Source organism: Tamandua tetradactyla, chromosome 9 (genome assembly GCF_023851605.1).
Source record: "Tamandua tetradactyla isolate mTamTet1 chromosome 9, mTamTet1.pri, whole genome shotgun sequence".
In the NCBI taxonomy this organism is placed as follows: Eukaryota; Metazoa; Chordata; class Mammalia; order Pilosa; family Myrmecophagidae; genus Tamandua; species Tamandua tetradactyla.
Genome location: NC_135335.1, coordinates 1,118,271 through 1,137,193, shown reverse-complemented (window position 1 = coordinate 1,137,193; position 18,923 = coordinate 1,118,271). Strand labels below are relative to the sequence as shown.

General features: G+C 53.9%; 1 protein-coding gene across 3 annotated transcripts in view; it reads left to right on the top strand.

Moving 5' to 3' along the window:
* Nucleotides 1-761: 761 nt before the first annotated feature.
* Nucleotides 762-18,923, top strand: part of TOLLIP (toll interacting protein) — a 30,870-nt gene continuing 12,708 nt past the window's right edge. The window contains exons 1-2 of one of the 3 annotated variants that reach the window (XM_077115332.1): nt 762-900; nt 17,423-17,572. In XM_077115332.1, coding sequence (XP_076971447.1) covers nt 868-900; nt 17,423-17,572 — 183 coding nt within the window. In that variant the 5' untranslated portion in view covers nt 762-867. Of the gene's footprint in view, nt 901-1,116; nt 1,212-16,471; nt 17,173-17,422; nt 17,573-18,923 lie in introns of those variants that run through there. The other 2 variants (XM_077115328.1, XM_077115327.1) reach the window with 2 other exon arrangements.

The following is an 18,923-nucleotide window of genomic DNA, read 5'->3' as shown; positions in this document are numbered from 1 at the left end:
ATGCCCACGAACCACTAACGGCCCACCCGCGGAGGCCACTGACCGCATGAGTTCCGGGCAGCGTTCGGGGCGGGAGGAGGGGAAACGGGCGCATGCCCCCGAGTGACCCAGCTCTCCCGGCCGGCCGAGCCCCCGGCCTGGCGCCGGCGGCATTTGGGGGGGTTGAGGAGGGCTCACCCCGGCAGGCACTCCCGGCCCGGACGGCCTCGGGGGCTACCAGCGACCACGGAGGCCGCGGTCCCGGGCGGGGAACGTTCTCCCCACGCGCCCGGGGTCCCGGTCCTCCGAGGGGCCGGCCCGTCGGGGCCGCCCCGGCCTCTCCACCCGCGTCCGCACCAAGCGCTGCTCGGGCGGGCGGGCCTCGGACCCGGCCACAGGGCGCCCCGGGGCGGTCAACGGAAAGCCGAGGCCCGTCAGGGAGCAGGGCAGCCGGCTGCCTCGCTCTCCGGTCTCCGCCACCCTCGCCAGCCGCAGGCGCCCCGAAGCCGGGGGCAGGGGCTGAGGGACCGCCCGCCCAGCGAGTGCGCCCTGCCCGGGCATGCGCACACAGCCACGTTGGGAGCCATTTCGCGGGGCAGCTGGGCGCGCGGAGAGGCCGAGGGCGCAGGCGCGCACGGGCAGGCTGCCCCTCCTTCTTCCCCCCCGCCCCCGCAGGGCGCAGGCGTCCGAGGCGAGCGGCGGAAGGAAGCGGGCGGGGCTCGCTGCGCCTGCGCCGTGAGGCCGCGCCCGGGGGCGGGGCCGGCCGTCAGCTGACCGCGGCGCGATCTCGCGGGGACAACCGTCGGCGTCGCGGGCTCCGGCGGGGGCGGAAGAGCTCGGCGACGACTCGGCTGTGGGGTCGGCGGGCCGGGGGCGGCCCGCAGCACCATGGCGACTACCGTCAGCACGCAGCGCGGGCCGGTGAGGGTTCCGGGCGGGGACCGGGCCCGCAGAAGTGCCTCGGGGCGGCCAGGCCCGGGTCCTTTCAGCTCGCCGCGGCCGCGCCGCCCGCGCAGGGCCCACCGGGGCCGGGGAGTCGCCACCCGCGGCCTCCGCGCGCGGACGAGGAGGGGTGCGGCGGGTCTCTACCCGCGAGGCTGGCCGCGTGGGCCGCGGGGCGGGGGCCGCCGAGGGGCCGCCGCCCGCAGCTTCTCGTCAGGGCCGGGGACGCGGGAGGCGGCCGCTTGCGGGAGAGCCGCGAGGTCTTCGGCGAACGGTGATGTGGGCCATGGGTGCGCCCCCGGGCCCGGCGAGGGGCAGTGCGGGTTCTTCCGGGGGCCGCCCGCGCCCGGCCTCCCTCCCTGGAGGCTGGGCCCTGACCGGGGACGAGCCTTGGCGTCGAACGTCTTCTTCCGTTCGTGAAACCCAGACCCAGGTGTTCGTCAGCCCCCGTTGGACGCGGACGCTTTTTCAGAGGGCCTTGAAGCGAACGCCTGACACGCGCATCCTTGCACACGTCGGTGTGCAGCCGTTCCAGAGTAACCGAGGGCTGTTCCCATTGCCTCTGGTTTCATTGCTTTCGTCTCCTCTGTGCTCCGTGACAGTGATTAGGGCGGATTGATGATATCAGCAATTTGGCCGTTTTTGCGCAACAGGCTGGTGAGAGAAAAAGCGAGGCAGGCATCGCTTTTAAATTAGCGTCCGATTAGGCACCTGTTTAAATTACGCAACAGGCTCCATCCCGGTGTCCTCCTGGAGAGCAAGGTGCATGGGGGTGAAGCCACGTTCTGCAGCCTTTGACCTGGCTCCTGACCTGTCCCCTCCCCCCTGTGTGGCCTGGGCAGTGCCCTCATGCTCTGGGAACATAGAGCCGAGCCCTAGGGCCGCCCGTGGTCGTGCTGGAGCGAGCACCAGGTGCGAGGCATAAATGGAGTCCTCGTGACTCCTGTCACTGAGGCAACTGGGAATGAGTAAGATGGAAATAAGTTACACCCTGCTGTGGGCAAGTGGGAGCTTCAGGAAGACTTAACCATGTGGAATCAGTGATGTCAGAGGACTGATGTCCCCTCTTATCCGTCCACTTGTCTGGTCCCTGCCAGGCTGTCACATAGCTGTGGTGGTTTCTGTCCGTGTGCTGGTGGACAGCCTTTTCAGACGTGCACCCGGGGGTGCAGGCCATCTGTGAGCCATCCACTCGCAGCACCAGAGGGGTCATCAGTGGCGCATGTACATGCCTGTGTGTGAGATGGGCAGGTGTGGCCCAGACAGACTGGACTGGGTGTCCTAATAGATGGGAAGGACTTGAAGGCTGGATCTGACCCCTGGCTGTGAGTTTTATCTGGTCCCCACAGTGTACTTTTTGAAAACCATTTTGCCAGGTACAATCCTACTGAGTTTCCACTAAGCCCTCTTCGCCCGCTTAACTACTGCTTGTAAGGGCCTTTTTGCCCATCACTAGAGTCCAGTAGAAGAACTCTTGCCAGGATTTATGACTCGATGCTTATTGAATTCCTCTGTCCCTGCTGTGTGCTAGGTGCCGAGCTTCCAGGCAGAAAGGGTCACCGTAAGCCCTCAGGTGCTGTGACACAGCTCGTTCTTCTAGGAGGTGCTGACTCTGCCAGGCCCTGGCTTTGCAGCACCCAGCAAATTACAGCCTCGTGGGTGCGGCAGGTGCTTCGTGGGCAGGTGAAGCCATTCCCCAGAGTCATTCAACCGGGAGCCGTGGAGCTGGGGCTGGCCTCACGCTCCTGAACCTGACTCTGACCTCAAGGCTGAAGTCCCCTTCAGCTGGCCAGGAAGAGTGTCAAGCAGAGCCCTGGGGGAATGTGAAGGATGTAGTTCTAGCAGCAGGGATCTGGGGAGGGTTCTTGTTATCTGTGCAGGGGAAGTCTGAGGGCGGCAGGAGAGGCAGATGGGGGAGGGTGGTGGGATGTGTATAAAAACCTGACCTCATTCGGCAAGAATACTTGTGAGTCCTTCGCCTTCAGCGGAGCTGGTATAGTTCTTTGCTAGAATTCAGGATCTCTTCAGGATAGCTTGTTTCCCTGAGTAGCTGCTAAGGGAGCCATCCTATGCTGTGTTCCCCTCACTTTTTAAAAATGCAAGTCCTTTTGTAATTACAACCCTTTGCCTATCCATTGTTCTGTCTAGTGCACAAATTACTAGACAGCATCTGGTAAGTAGTTGCGTAACCACCTGAAAGGGACTGAAGGTCTTGTCCAGCCATTGGTGAGTACTCCTTTGAGGATCTAGCTTTTTGGGTACTCCGGAGGTTCTTCACCTGAGAAGGGCCACCGAACCCTAACCGATGGGGATTTTGACTGTGGGGCTCTCTCTCTCCAAGAGGAGGCTAAAGCCATGCTTTTCATGCAGCAGCTTGCAGCCCTTTACTGGGTCATGGGCTCTGGGTTGCTGCAATCCCAGTTATATTTTTAATGATAGGGAATAGGCTAGAAGATAGCAGAGTGCTCCATTGCCCTTCCTAAGAGTGAGTATTGTCTCGTGTTTTATGTACAGCATGCTTTTGGGTCTTTATTCTGGGTTGCAACTGTAAAATGTATGTATTCTCTAGGTTGAAATAAAGCCTGCATGAAGTAGTCTGAGATAGGGCAGAGTTAGGTCCCCAGCCAGTCGCTGAAACCCCGTGTCTCCCGCAGAACCACTTTTCCAGCTCTCCATCATTCTCTGGGTGTAGGAGTAATCTCTGCCCTTTGCCCCTGGCTTGGGACGCCCTGTAGGGCTCATCTACCCCTTTAGAGCGAGGGAAGGGTTGGCCGGAGACTGCTTGGAGCCAGGGAGCTGATGGAGGCTTAACCGACACAGGCTCAACGTTTAGCCTCCGATCCCGACGGCGGGCACTGAGCTGAACTGAGGCTGGTCCTGGCTGGCTGTGCTGCTTTGGGGACGCTGCTTAATCAGTAGGTTCAGCAGTGTCGGCTCACCACCAACTTTTTGTAAAACCTCTCCTCCCTCGAGGGTGGCGGCGCTCTGCCGGGTAAGCTGGGGCGCCCCATGACTGCCCAGGGCCTTGTCAGCCTTGTCCTTGACCACCTCTCACTGCTGAATCAGCAACTCCATTGCGGCACCAACGGGTGGGTTTTGAATTTCATTCCTTGTTCTCCAAGTACTAACCCATATTGTGTCTGTTTTCTTGTGATGTGGTGGGTCTTAATGTATCAAAGAGTCTGAGTCAGCTGCCCTCTGCTCCTCTCGCCCAGATGGGGTGACCACATGGCCTGCGGGAGCCCCTCTGCCCAGCCCTGGGGCCCCTCCCCGTGGTGGCAGTGCTGCTGCATCCTGGTGACTGGTCACGCTTGCCCTGGATCCTCCCAGGCTCGGTTGTTAGGTGCCCTCTGTTTAGGGTTGCTGGGTCCTCCTGGTAACAGGCCTTTCCTACTGGACAGCTGCCTCATGGGCCTGTGGTCGAGCGTCTCGCCCTCACTTAATTCTTGCCTGATACTTCAGCTTCCCGGGAGAGGATTTGCCTGGCGGGTTTTTCCTGTTCTTGCCTGTCATTCTTCATTTCTGTGTTTGAGGTAGGTCCGTCACCCATAGCACAGAGCTGAGCTAAGAAAAAGAGATGTAAGCTTTGTCCTTTAACTGGAACATACTAGCGTAGTGGTTCGTGTGTACGCGTATCCACATGTATACACTTTTCACGTTTTCTTTGTTGCCTTGTCGTACCTTTTCTTGTTTCTTTTGCTTTGCTGGCTTGCTGTGGACTGATGAGATATGTATATATGGTTTTTGTTTGTAAAAGTCTTTGTCTAACTCCTGCAGGATGTTCTTGCGGCGTGTGGCGTTGTGGATTGGTGGTTATCTTTTCCCAGCACGCTGACGATGTTTCCCTGGCATTTTGCTTCCAGCTTCCAGTGTTGCCGTGGAGAAGTCAGCTCATGGCCGTTCTTTTTCTCTGGCATTCTTTCCTGCTTCCTGCCTCTGTCTCTCTGGGCTGCTTTCTGAATGCTCTCTTCTGACCTCCTTCCAGTCACAGCTTCTCTCTGTTTCTTTTTGTTAAATCTGCCTGCTGAGTTCCCTGTGAATTAATTGGGATTTTAGTTTGATGAGGGTTAGCTCTCTAGCTCTGGGCCAGCCGCTAAGCCTCTGTGCTCGGTCTCCTCTGTATAAAGTGGGGATGGCAGCAACATCTGTCTCGTGGGGTGTCTGTAAGGCTGGGTCAGGTTCCCAGGTGTGAAGGGCTCATCCAGGGCCTGTGTCCAGGGTGCAGGAGTGTGAGCTGCTCGTGCTTTGTGCGTGACTGCACTTCCTCACAGCCTACTCCTGCCGGGGAGGTCAGTGTGTCTCGTTTACCATTTCCATGCCTTTCCACCTTTGAGTTTTGTCCCAGTACCAGCTGGATAACGGGACCTTGGGGGAGGATGGGTGTGGGGTAGTGCCAGGCCCCAGATGAGGGAAGGCTGATCCTGCTCAGAAGGACGTAAGGTTGGCTGTGGAGATGTGTGGGTGGGCGCTGCAGGCGGAGGCGTGGCAGCTGCTCGCTTTGTGTGTCCAGAGCCTCCCCTTCCCGGCTCTGGGCCCTCCAAGAGCCGCCGTGGCCGTCGATACCCGTGGACCTGGCAAGGCCCCACTCTGTGCTGCCTCGTGGCTTCCCTGGGCGTCCAGGACACAGGCGCTTGGGCTTTCCTCCTCAGGCACCTCTCCTCTGCTGTTTCTTCTCCTTTCTTCACCTGTGCTCGCTCCCTCAGGGATCTCAGCTGGGGTCACAGCCTCAAACCCCCCAAGCCACCAAGACTCCCAGATCTCTTGTGAAACTCCAGATCTGTGTGTTCTCCTGCTCCTTGTGGAGGCAGGGAGAATGCACTGGACTGCCCAGACATGACCAGTGCAGATCCGGCCCCCGGCCCTTCCCCAGGCCTGGACCTGCAGGTGCCCATGTCCTCTACGGCTGCGGCCAGCAGGCTCGGCATGGCCTGGGTACTTCTTTCCAGGCCGTTCCACACTGGATCCAGCAGGAGGCCCCTGGCCTTCCAGACAGACCTGGAATCTGATTGTTTCTCAGTCTGGGCCAGATTCCTGTCACATTGCCCCCACCAGTCTGCCTGCTCTCAGCCCCCAAGGTAGGGCCTGAGCAGAAGTCAGAGTTCCCCCAGGGGTCCTTGAGGCCCCCCGTTCCGGCTGCCTGCCCTCACTCTAATCTTGCAGCTCTCCCCTCCACTCTGTCCGTTGGGCCTTTGCACAGGTGGTCCAGGCCAAAGCTCTCTTCCCCCAGCCTGTGGGTGGCTGACCTTCACACCGTTCAGGGGCCTGTGCCACCCACCTCCCTGCGCATGCCACCCTCCCTGCTGGGTTCCGCCATCAGCACCTTGCCGGGCTTGTCATGTGGTCCTCATCCACCTATTGCTTGGCTGCTGTTTGTCTTGTGGTGATGGGGACGGGGAATTCTGTATTGATTTGCCGGCAGATTCCCGGCATCTGGCCTGTGTGGCCGTCAGCCACGTGCTGTGGGATTCACGGTAGAGGTGCCGTTTAAAGTAGCTCATTTTTTGTCCAATGTTACATGCTACCCTTTGTTTTGGGAAGTGTGGTTGTTCTTATTGTCCTTCATTTTAATCCTCTCTTTAAATCCCTTCAGCAGGTGAGCATTTATCCGTTTCCTGAAAACTGGTGGATACTCCTGTGCTTCAGCAGAGTTTGGGGGGCATCCACACTTTGGCCTGGACGTGCTTGTCTTGTTTTGAGTAGTAAGAAAAAGAAGGGAGGGAGGGAGTGATAGAAGTAGGGAAAGAAAGCTGGTGTTTATCGTGATGAAGTCTTGGAAAAGAGGACAGGAAATTAACTGTCGCCCTTCGGGGGGGGGGGAGCTGGATGTGACCCCTGTGTCACAAACTGACCAGGACCCCAGCCTCGGATCAAGGACCAGAGGTGGAAGGAAGGTGTTGCTGGTGGGCTTCCCGCGCCCCACAGTGAGAGCAGGTGGAGGCCGCCAGCCCCCTGCTGTCGTGCGCCAAGTGCTGATGCCCTTCGTCCCCCAGAGAGTGGTTCTCAAGCGCTGATCCTGTGCCAGGAGGGCCACAGCCTGACACACGCTGGGTCACATGGTGGCAGGAAGGTCCCCTTCTGAGGATTTGCTGAGGGGGAGGTAGGTGAATGAGTCAGTAGTTTGGTGTCAAAGGAGCTGGTGGTTTTACTTTTGCTTTTTCATACAAGAGGTGCTCCTTTTGAATGAATGAGGCTTTGGAGGGCAGGGAGCGCAGTGCAGGTGCCTGGCTTTCAGGTAGGTGTGAGGCGATTGTCTGCAGGTCTGGCCCCTGCCTAGGAGGGAGGCAGAAGCATGGGGGGCATGCTGCCGGGGGTGCTGGCTGCTGGCCTTGCTTCTCTGGCTGCTTTTCGTTTTTCCTTTCCAAGAAACAAGGCTGTCCACGAGATTTGCGAAAAGAGGAAAGTGTGTGGAGGAATGAGAGTGATTTGATGTGGGAGGGTGGGGTCGCAGACTCACGGTGGGCCCCTAGGAGTTGGGGATTTAAAGGTGCGGTTGTGTATTTTACTCCAGCCACGTTTTGCTGCCTGAGTGCAGGTTGGTGTGGTTGGAGAATTGGGAGATTTCCTCCTAACTTCAATTTTTTTTTTTTTATATTCTTACTATTTTTTAATTTTTCAGGTAAATCTTTGAGTCCTGTAATGATATCCTCTGTATGCTGGTTTGAAAGGACATATGTACCCTTGAAAAGCCATGTTTTAATCAAAATCCATTTCATAAAAGCAGAATAATCCCTATTCAATACTGATAATCTCCCTGGAGATGTAACCAAATCAAGAGTGGTTGTTAAAATGGATTAGGGGAGATGTGTCTCCACTCATTTGGGTGTGTCTTGACTGGCTTACTGGAGTCCTATAAAAGAGGAAACGTTTTGGAGAATGAGAGATTCAGAGAGAGTAGAGCAGAATGACATAGCCACGAGAAGCAGAGCCCACCAGCCAGTGGCCTTTGGAGATGAAGAAGGAAAATGTCTGCTGGGGAGCTTCATGAAACAGGAAGCCAGGAGAAGAAATTAGCAAATGATGCCGTGTTCACCATGATAACTTCAATTTTAAAACGTCGCACTTAGAGAGAAATGTGAATAAACAGCTAGGTGAATGTCAGTATAGCCTTGGCCTCACCGGGGCTCCCTCCATAGGCCTTTTGCGGGGCCTTGGAGCAGTTTCCTGGGCCTCTCGGGGGTGTGGGAACGGATATGCAGGGCCTGCCGATAAGTCCACTTCAGCAGGTCTGTCTGGGAACCTCTGGCTCCCTCCTCCATTATACTGGGAAGTGCCTGCTTCATGGCCCCCTGCACCCAGACAGCTGTGAAGATGGGCGTCAGAGCCCTTACAGCCTTCCTTGGTCTTGTCCATGTCCTGTCCTGGGCCACTGCAGCCCATCTGCCTTCACTCACACCATGCGCCCTGCCCATGTCTGTCCCCCAGGGTTCTATGCCATCAGCAGCACAGGTGGGCAGTTGTTTTGGTGGACAGGCATTTCTCCTGGACTGTCTGGGACATGTTGAGCTTGGCCCCAGGCTCATTGGACTTGAATACAAGGCGCTCTTGGGCGGGCGTGCTGGGTGACTTGGTGGGCCTAGGCTCCCAGCTTCCCCTGGCCAGCAGGTGCTCCCATTCCCGCTCCTTGGGGACCACCTGCTACAGGTGTCAAGCCCTGGGATTCATTTTTGTGTGGTCCTACTTCTCTGCCCTTTGGGCCTGGGCCCAGCTCTTCCTACCGTGGTTCCCAGCCCTGAAAGTAACGTTGAATTCCACCTGGGTTGTTGACTCAGGTCTTTCAGAATCGTGGGTTTTGAGGGGTAGCAGTATTTGGGTTCGAGTGTCTCCTTGGACTGGCTTTGTGGGGCCCCAGGAACCCTAATACATGCAGCCTCAACGGGGCAGGCATTGTCCCAAGTGGCCGGTTCTTGGAGGGGGTGAAAAAAACTTAGAGATGGCGATGGTTTGTGGCCCTCAAAGGTCAGCTCTTTTGGGCAAAGTCTCCTTAGTATTTTGATGCTTCTGATGGGTTTTCTTGGGTGTTGCCTGAGCCCTGCTATCAGGTTGGTAGAAGATAAGTCTGTAGCCAGCACATGTGCAAGCTCAGAGCTACATACCTGCAGGCAACAGGTGGCCATGAGTGAGGGCTTTCCCCCAACAGTTTGACCTTGCCCTCTGATGCCTGGGCTGCCGGACAGGTGCTCTTTCTGCTGGATCGTCAGCGCGGTGAGTTCTACTCGGGCTGGGGAATTGAGTGTAAATCGTTTACAGACGTTATCAAGTCAAGGTTCAGTGTGCCAAGTGCTGGAAATAGTAGCACCTAGTTAAAAGATATTTTCTCATACTAAGCAAAAGTTAAGAACTAAATTCACTAAGAGTGAGTTTTGTTTTGTTTTGTTTGATTCTGAGATAAATTTAAGATTTAAAAATAATGGTGGAAATTTTTTACAGATATTAAGAGTTCAGTTTCCCCTCAAACAGACCCTGGACTTTTTTTTTTTAATTCAACATGACCAACATCCAAACACAAATATTTTTACCATATGATCATTCCATTCTTGATATACAGTCAGTAACTCAGAGTATCATCACATAGTTGTATATTCATCATCATGATCATTTCTTAGAACATTTGCATCAATTCAGAGAAAGAAATAAAAAGACAACAGAAAAAAATTCGTACATACATCCACCTTACCCTCCCTTTCATTGTTCACTAACACTTCAATCTACTGAATTTATTTTAACATTTGTTCCCCCATTATTTATTTTTAATCCATATGTTTTACTCGTCTGTCTATACTGTAGGTAAAAGGAGCATCAGACACAAGGTTTTCACAATCACATAGTCACATTGTGAAAGCTGTATCATTATACAATCATCTTCAAGAAACACGGCTACTGGAACACAGCTCTACATTTTCAGGCAGTTCCCTCCAGCCTCTCCATTACATCTTGGATAACAAGGTGATATCTACTTAATGCATAAGAATAACCTCCAGGATAACCTCTCAACTCTGTTTGGAATCTCTCAGCCATTGACACTTTATTTTGTCTCATTTCGCTCTTCCCCCTTTTGGTCGAGAAGGTTTTCTCAATCCCTTGATGCTGAGTCCCAGCTCATTCCAGGATTTCTGTCCCTCGTTGCCAGGAAGGTCCACACCCCTGGGAGTCATGTCCCACGTAGACAGGGAGAGGGTGATGAGTTTGCTTGTTGTGTTGGCTGGAGAGAAGAGACCACATCTGAGCAACTAAAGAGGTTTTCTTGGGGGTGACTCTTAGGCCTAATTTTAAGTAGACTTGACCTATCCTTTGTGGGGTTAAGTTTCATATGAACAAATGCCAAGACTTGGGGCTCAGACTATAGCTTTAGTTGTCCACACTGCTTGTGAGAATATCAAGAATTCAACTTGGGGAAGTTGAATTTCTCCCCGTTCTCACCATTCCCCGAAGGGAGCTTTGCAAATACTTTTTTATTCACTGTTCAAATCACTCTGGGATTTATCTGGACATCAGTCCTAAGGGTGATTTTTAAGAAATTAATTTTTTCAGATGTTTTACTCTTGCTGGAAAAATAACAGTTGAATGGCTTTTAAAATTTTTGGTTAAAATGCTGTTAGGTAATTATGTGAGTAGCTGATATCCATTTGTAATTTGATGCAGTTTATATAAGGAAATCAATTACATAAAAATTACCCAGTAAATAACAGTTATAAAGTTAAATGTTACAGCTTTAAACTTTTTAATTTAACTTTGAAAACCTCTGAGTTGTGGATCGCCCTGTAGTGAACTGAAAGCGTGAGTGTGGCCATCCTCCGTGTGAGCCAGAGGTGCAGCCAGCACGGAAGCCGGCGCAGAGGGCCATGGCCAGAGGTGCGCTTAGGAAAAGGGCAATGGTGAAGGAAGGTGAGGAGCCGCCGCCTCCCCAGCGGTCCGGCCCCATCTGATACTCTGCTGTGGAGCTCACCCGGCGGCGTTGGGAGGAGGGATTGGAGGGTTTCCTCTGTGGATCCGGGTGAGGCAGATCCTGGGCCTGGACCTCTCAGGATGCCAGGGCCGGGGAAGGGTGCTGCTTCCTCTGTGTGGAGGGGCGCGGACGCGGGAGGCAGGCCTGTGGAAATGTGGAAGTGACAAGGCACCCCTGCATCAGCGCTCCTCATTAGGGACGTCTCCAAAGGAACTTTGCGGTAGGTGCTTATTTAGCCTCTGCCTGCCTAACAGGAAAAGTTAGCTTAGGTGGAGACCAAACACATTACGTGAGGAGATTGGAATGGTAGAAGGTATGTTTCTTTCCTTGCCAAAATTAAAATTGGACAACGTGTTTTATAGCTCTTCTCTTCCAGGATGACAGAGTGGCTGCCACGGAGGTGGGCCTGGGCCGTGGTGGGCCGCAGTGACCGGCTGTGCTGGCAGTGGCTGAGGGCGGGGGGCCAGATCAGTGGTCTCGTGAAGTCACAGGGGGCGTGTTGGAAGGTGCACGTAGCGTACAATGATACTCACAAGAACTGCTTGGAGCCTTAAGCTAAAAGTCAGTTTGAGGGAATGAGTTCTACCCCTCTTCTCTTTTTAATAAAAGTTATTCGTGTACATGACGAGACAACTAGCAGGGTATTTCCCCTGACTCCTATTCTCATTTCATCTTCTTCTGGAGTTTCTCTCTAAATCTCAGCCCCCTTGGTTTTTGCACTGTGGGTTGCGCTGTGCGTACTTCTGCTTGCGGCCTGCCGTGCCTGCTGCGGAGGTCTCATGCTTGTGGGTGCAGGGCCACCCGGGGGCCCCTTGGTGGGTGTCTCCAGCCCATGGCTCGCTGCTAGCTTCTCCCAGCCCTGTGATGTTAGGGCCCATGGGCATCCCTGGGCGGGCACACAGGCATCCCTGGGCGGGCACACCTGGGCAGTGTTTCTATGGGATTCATTCCCAGAAGTGGAGTTGATGAATTTAAAACCATTTATTAGCATTTGATGTTGTATCGTCTTGTACGTTTGAACAGAATCATGTAAATAATACGCATTGTATGTCTAGTGGACAAGACTAATCATTTTCTTTTTCATAGTCTCAAGTCTTAGAACAGATAAAGCATACATTAACACTGGTAGCTTTTTCAGGTGTAGGAATCTTTCCTCATTTGGGTGATTTTGATCTAAATTGAGAAACCAGGGCACAGAAGCAGCAGGCAGACTTGTCTGTCTTTTCCAGCAGACAGTGGCCAAGCCGGCTGTATATGCAGTAGTTTGTTTTTATTTAGTATGGACTGAGGCATTGTTTCCTTTTGGGGGGCTGTAGGGGGTGAAATTGAGTTTTTGTGTAATAGACTTGTAATTTTGGAGTAACTTTAGATCTACCGGATGCTGCAGAGCGAGGTCAGTCCCCACTTAGCCATCATCTGTTTTCTCCAGATGCTCACTCACATCTCACCTCACAGCTGGGAAGGGACACTGGGGCCTTACCATTAGGTAAAAGCCAGGTCCTACTTGGCTCTTCCTGTCCTGGACCTGGCTCAGGTCACCATGGGGCCCTGAGTTGCTTTGTCCTCAGTCTTCTCTGATCTGCGACCGTGTCTCAGTTTTTCCTTGACGTTGGGGCCTTGATGGCTTGAGGAGTGCTGGTCAGGTGCCTGGTGGAAAGGCCCTCCACTGGGCAGAAGACCCCAGTGGGCATCATTTCAAGGTACCACACGTCACTTGGCTCGTCACTGGTGATGGAAAAGCCTTTGTCACCTGGCTAAAGGCATGTTCATGGCGTTTCTCCACTGTGGAGTTACTTTCTCCATTTCCATGTTCGATCCACACTGTCGTTAAAAGCCCACGTTTCCTAGTCATAAAATTAGAAAAATATTGTTGAACGGTAATACTAGACTGTTCAGCTTGACCTTTGGAGGTTTAAAAACCCTAAACCTTCTCGGTCTCTTTAATGAAAATCTAGGAGAGTACAAAAGGAAGAAGAAGAAGAGTATTGCCTAGCCAGTGGGGACAGAAAAGACATAAAAATAAGGAAGAGAAGGTGGGCAGTTGCTTCCTCTGAGAAGCCCTTCCTCACCACCCTGCGTGCCTCTCTCCACTCCTGCCCTGGTTGATGTCACTCTGTACCACTTACTGTCATGGGTGTAAGTGCCTGCTTGTCTGTCCGTCTCCTCTAGGACGCCGTCTCCTCGAGAGCCAGGACCTGTATGTGCCGCCATATCCTCAGAGCTATAGCACCGCCTGGTACAGAGTAGGCGTTTCAGAATAAATAAATTGGGATTTCGGTTGTACACATTAATCCCCTTGAATGTGGCTAGCATGAGTCTTTCTGCAAGTTGACTCACAGTGAGCAGACAAAACCAGCATCAGGAAGCATTTCCCACATGTTTGGGCTGCTACCAGGCGCCCCAGAAGGGGTTGCCAGGTGAGAGTCGTGTGGGAGAGAGCCAGTGAGCACTGTTGTCCTCCCTCCAGCATCTCTCGTATTGGAACAGAAATAGGCGCCTGTGACCCCATCAGTTTGTAGCCCCTGCACACCAGGACTTTCCAAGAGGGTGTGCGGCCTGCAGTGGCGGCTGCTAGGGTCTTTTCCACGGCACTTCCTGGGGCATAGCTGGGAATGTGCTGTCCTGGTGCAAGGCTGTGCTGCAGAGCCTCCGGGTGGGTGCTGGGCTCTGCCTGGCTGCAAATGCCATCTCAGAGAGTCTCTTGCTGGCCCTTGCCCTGCGCTCTGGCTGCTGGTACAGATGAGATATTAAATGTTGTCCTCAAACAGAGCCTCTCTTCTCATAGGGCCAGAGCAGCTTGCAGGCACGCCCTATTCCGAGATGGGTCGAGTTTGTGATGAGGCAAGGAGAGATTTGCTTTTGCTTTTTAAAGAAAAGCAGTTGGCACCTCAAACATGTTCTTCAGGTTTGGTGCAAGGCTGAAAGTGAGTCTGGGAAGAGCTGTTCTCTGACCTTGCTTCTGTCCCCTGAGAAGTGTTTTTGGGGATTTGCCCAATCTTTGGAGTTTCTAAACGACCCCTCCCCCTTTAAGTACCTTTATTTTGTACTGAAAATTGAAATAGCACAATAAAAATTCCTTTAAGGGTGAATAACAAGGTCATTCTGTGAAAAGAAAAAATATTTACTAACATATACCTTATTGCCATTATATTTTATCTATATAATACACGCAAACCCACCAGTTTCTATTTTTGCTCCCTATTTTTTACTTCGAGTTATTAACAGTGGCTCTCATCTTATGATTGACTTTAGAATTCCTAAAACATTCATGCAAGTGCTGAATAATGGCTAACAATAAATGGAATAAAGCGAAGTGAAATCAGAAAGGCATTCAATCTATAGCAATAATTTATAAATTGCAGATAACATGGAAAGGAAGGAAATGCAGATCTGAGGAGGGAAAAAGACGACTCGGATCAGTGGTGATCCTGACACTACCGGTGGGACCTTTTGGCACTGTCACTGCCAGTGGATCAGATCTCATTCCATGGCATTGGTCTGCACCCTGTCGCCACGCCCAAGCACCCCCACCGTTCAGGTTCTCGGAGCATTCCGGGTAGTTGTGGATGCTGCTGGTCTGGTCTGCACCCTGTGAGGAAGGCGCTGGAGCCTGTCTCAGGAGCCTTCAGAGTGTCCTCTTGTAAGGAACGCCAGTTCCCCTGCTGCCCGTCTTTTTGGTGCCCCTCTTTTGACTCCTGCTGTTGGATCAGTTCTTCTAGGAGAAAGACTGAGAGGCTGCCTTTCTCACCCCCGTCCCAGAAGGGTTTCAGAATTGGAGACGTTGAGGTTCAAGTCTCAGGTGTTTTTGCAGTGCACACAGTGGTTGAAGAATCTTCGACTGAATTGTGTTTTCTACTGAAGTGACAGCGTCTCTTCTCACCTCCTTTTTTGTTGGGCCTTGTGTGTCCTGCTCGGGGGCAGCCCCTCTGGTGGAAGGAAGGGCAGTGGGCACCAGAGTCGATGGCCAAATCACTGAGGCCCTTGGTCAGCATTTCCGATGGGGAAGGATGAGAGGTTGCTGTGTCCTGCCTGGGAATTTAGTTCTGGGGCTGGCTGCAGAGACTTGGGTCCGAGGTTGGGTCAGACACCAGTGGTCGGTTTGTGTGAGCTGCGTCACAGGTTGGAAGCCCCTCCTGGACTTCGCGTTTAGGTGGGAAGGTGGTACTCAGGGCGCTCCGACTGCTCTGTGTTGGCCGAGGACAGTGTCCAGTCCAGTCCGGGCTGGGTACACTACGTGTCACTCAGCCATGAAAGGAGTGGCATGCTGACACCTGCTCAGTGAGGGTGAACGCTGAGACATCATTCTAAGAGAAACAGCCCAGCCATGCGTGGACACAGGGCATGAGTTCACTTACATGAAACGCTGAAAGTTTCTTCGTTTTTAGCACATGCTGTCACAACATCCAACCTATTTTTGGTGTCCATTACCTGAGGAAGTTTCATTATGTGAGGGTGGTCTAACTTTTGAGTGCTCGGGGGCAGCCCCTCTGGTGGAAGGAAGGGCAGTGGGCACTTCGGAATTGGAGACGTTGAGGTTCAAGTCTCAGGTGTTTTTGCAGTGCACACAGTGGTTGAAGAATCTTCGACTGAATTGTGTTTTCTACTGAAGTGACAGCGTCTCTTCTCACCTCCTTTTTTGTTGGGCCTTGTGTGTCCTGTCTTGGGGATCGGGGCTTCCCCAGCCTCATGACCAGATTGCCCTCGATGTCGTGGAACCCACCCAGCCGGCCGCGCTGCCAGCTCCTCAGGCCGGTCTGCCATGCCAGTGCTGAGCCTCGCTGCTGGACCTGGTGGTTGGAGCTGGACGGAGTGTGAATGGGCGGGCCTGGTGCTGCTTGCTGCTTGCTGCCCGCTGCCCGATGCCCAGCGAGGTCTCCTTTGTGTGTTTCCCGTTGGTTTTGTTGCTCTTGGTGCTTTGTGTGCTCTCCAGGTCTTGATGGAGACTGAGGAGGTGGTCCCTCTCCCACAGGGCTTCGGAGGCTGCCCGCATCGCGGATGGAAGCAGGGCTTTCCCCGGAGCACTCGTGAAAGGCAGTCAGAGCCTTCTGGAGCCTTCTGGAGCTCCAGGCAGGTGTGGGCTGCCTGTGCAGGATGGAGGTGGTGGGTCTTGGAAAGCACCAGACATCAGAATTGTTCTCGCTACTGACAGTACTTAGTGATTGTTGTTTGCCAGAACTCAAGTTTGTGGCAGGTTTTCCACTCAGTGTTTCCTGTAAACATCCAGGCCTTTAAAGCTCCCAGCAGCAAGTGTGTGAGTCTGAGCTGGAGTGTCCAGGATGGCCTACTTGGCCAGTGACCCTGCCACCGCTCTCGGGCTGTGTGTTCTGCCCCGCAGCCCGGCTGCCCCCTCTCTGTTGCCACGGCTTGCTCTTTTTTGGTGACTGTTCGCACAGTGGGCTCCCTTAGCCATTCATTTATGGCAGACTATTCTTATGCTGTGACTCTCTAGCTGTACCATCCGTGCCTGAGAAAGAGCAGGTCGCCCTTGTGGTTTCGGCCAGTCTGGCCTGGCGTTCCTGGCTCGTCCCTTGGGCGGCCCTCGTGGCTCTGGGTCCTGGCCTTCCCGTGTTGGGCCAGGGGCTCATGGGTGTTGTTGACAAGGCCTGGCTGTGAGGCTGCTCGCCGTCCTGGTTTGGGGCTGAGCTCCCAGGTGGGTCCTCTGTGGGCGAGGAGCTTTTGCCAGTGTCCGGCTGTGGAGTCCCATGCACCTTCTCGCGTCTCCTCGGTCTGGTGAAGGCGCTGTGTCCTCTGAGAGCTCGGCTCGCTCCCTGACTCTGGGCCTGGGCCTCAGCCCCTCTCTGCTGGCTCTGGAGCATGTCCTCACTGCTGCAGAGAGGCCCCACGCCAGGGCACTGGGCGCCTGCGGGTCCTTCCATCCCCTTTTCAAGTGGTGGGCACAGGGTCCGAGGAGATGCAGAGCAGGGAGGTCTTTGAGTTTTTTGTTGTGAATCAACTGTTACGTTTTTTCCTCTGAGGCATTTTTGAACTTGAGCAGTTTCAGATGGAAATTTTGGAGTCTACCAGTATAGGGTTTTCCCAGTCCCTTGAGGTCCTAGATTTAGAGTTCACGTCATTTGTTCATTTGGACACGTGATGTACGCTTCCTTTGTTCAGAGCTCTTCGGCCTGAGATAACCTGAAAAACGTCCCACTAGCCTTTTCTGCCTGTGAGGAACCTGTTCAGATGTCTGCATCCTTCTCTTTGTTTGAGTCTGCAGATTTTATTGAGCTGTGTCCACACGCCATGTCTTCCATCCCGTGGATCCTTTTTCAGTACACTCCTCTGCCAGTCCTTTGGTGAAGCTCGGGGTAGGTGGTCCCGGGCCTCCCAACAGGAACCCTCGGCTTGCACCGACTGACGTGCAGTGGGCGATGGGTAGACAGCAGCTCTGTGGCCAGCTTGGTCTGGGGACCTGGTCGCGGGGCATGAGGCTGGCTCTAGACCCCTGTGAATGTGGGAGCTATAGCAATACGGAGCCAGCCAGCTGCCCCGCCTTTGGTCGCCCTGCTTGGGTTCGCGGCGGCTGGCCCCCTCACGCCCTTCTCTCTGGGTCTGCAGGTGTACCTGGGTGAGCTCCCACAGGACTTCCTCCGCATCACGCCCACGCAGCAGCAGCAGCAGATCCAGCTGGACGCCCAGGCCGCTCAGCAGCTGCAGTACGGCGGGGCCCTGGGCACCGTGGACCGCCTCAACATCACCGTGGTGCAGGTCATCTCCGGGAGGGCGTGGCCTCTGGGGACCCAGGAGGGACCTGAGTGGTGGGGGTGGCCCCAGGCTGGGGGTTTGGGTGGAGGACCCTGGGGTAAGGGCTGGGTGGACAGATGACAGTAGCTTTCACTCATTCAGGTGTAATTGTGAATCTCAGCTTTGATGCTGCATTTTCTATGTGGACAAATGGGAATTTTTTCCTAATACCAGTTTTTCTGATGTTGAAAATGATAGATGTGAAAAGTATTGACAGTTACCCAGGTTTCTGCCCAAAGTAGCTCAGTATATTAGTAACGGGCCTTTATCAGTGCCTGCCCAGGGCCAAGTTCCGGTCCTGTGCCGTATGAAACGTTCTGAGGTTGGTCCCGGGGCCTGTGCCCTGACCCTCAGCCCAGGTGACGCCTCTTCTGTCACAGCCAGCATTGACACCAAGACCTGTTTGCACTAAATGGAATGGAAATCAGAATATACAATTGATGGAAAACCTATAAAGCCATGAAAAAAGGAAAAGCATTGTGAACCACACTTGTTTAGAGATGCATAAATATCCACACATGGTAGCAAGACAGTCACTCAAATAAAATTCAGCTTTAAGGATCCACAACCCTCAGAAACACTGCTCAGTGCTCATCGGGGTTTGCTGTCCTTCCCTCCATGTGTGTCCAACACTCGTTCACCCGTGTGTTTCTGAAGTAGCCCCTTTGCTTCCCTCTCCTCACTAACCCACGAGGAAGCTCACCCTCTGAGAGCTGAGTCTGCTGCTCCCTGCCTAGGGAGACCAGACTCCAGGACTGGCCCACCCTGCTGTCCTCAGGCAGGCTTGTCCCTGCACCCTCTCACTGGGAGTGCACCCCAGAATTTGTGTTGCTGAGTCCAGTGGTCAGAAAAATTCTCTATTCTCGTTTTACTTGCCTCTTGGTAGTGTTGGCACCCATTTTTCACTTCCTTTTTGATAACTTCCCTCCCATGGCTTCCAGGAGGCACACTCTGGATTCTCTACCTGCTCCCCTGGCCTCTTCCCGTGGTCTTTGCTGCTTCTCCTCTTGTGTCTTGGGCCTAGAGGAGTCCTGGGGTCTGGTCCTCCAGCCTATTTCTGTTGACCAAACTTGCTAGGGCTAGTAGCGTGTACAGCTGCCATCCTAAACACCATCCACGTGCTGCCAGCACCCACATTCCTAGCCTACCAGGCTCCATACTCTTGCCTGGCCTCTTCCTGGATGTTCATTGGGTGTTTCAGACTTGATGTCTCCAAAACAAGCCCCTCCAACCCGCTTCTCCCCAGTCTGATCTCAGTAGGTGGCAGCTCCATCCTTTCACCTTAAGCCCTGGGCCCTCCCCTCCCTCTCATTCC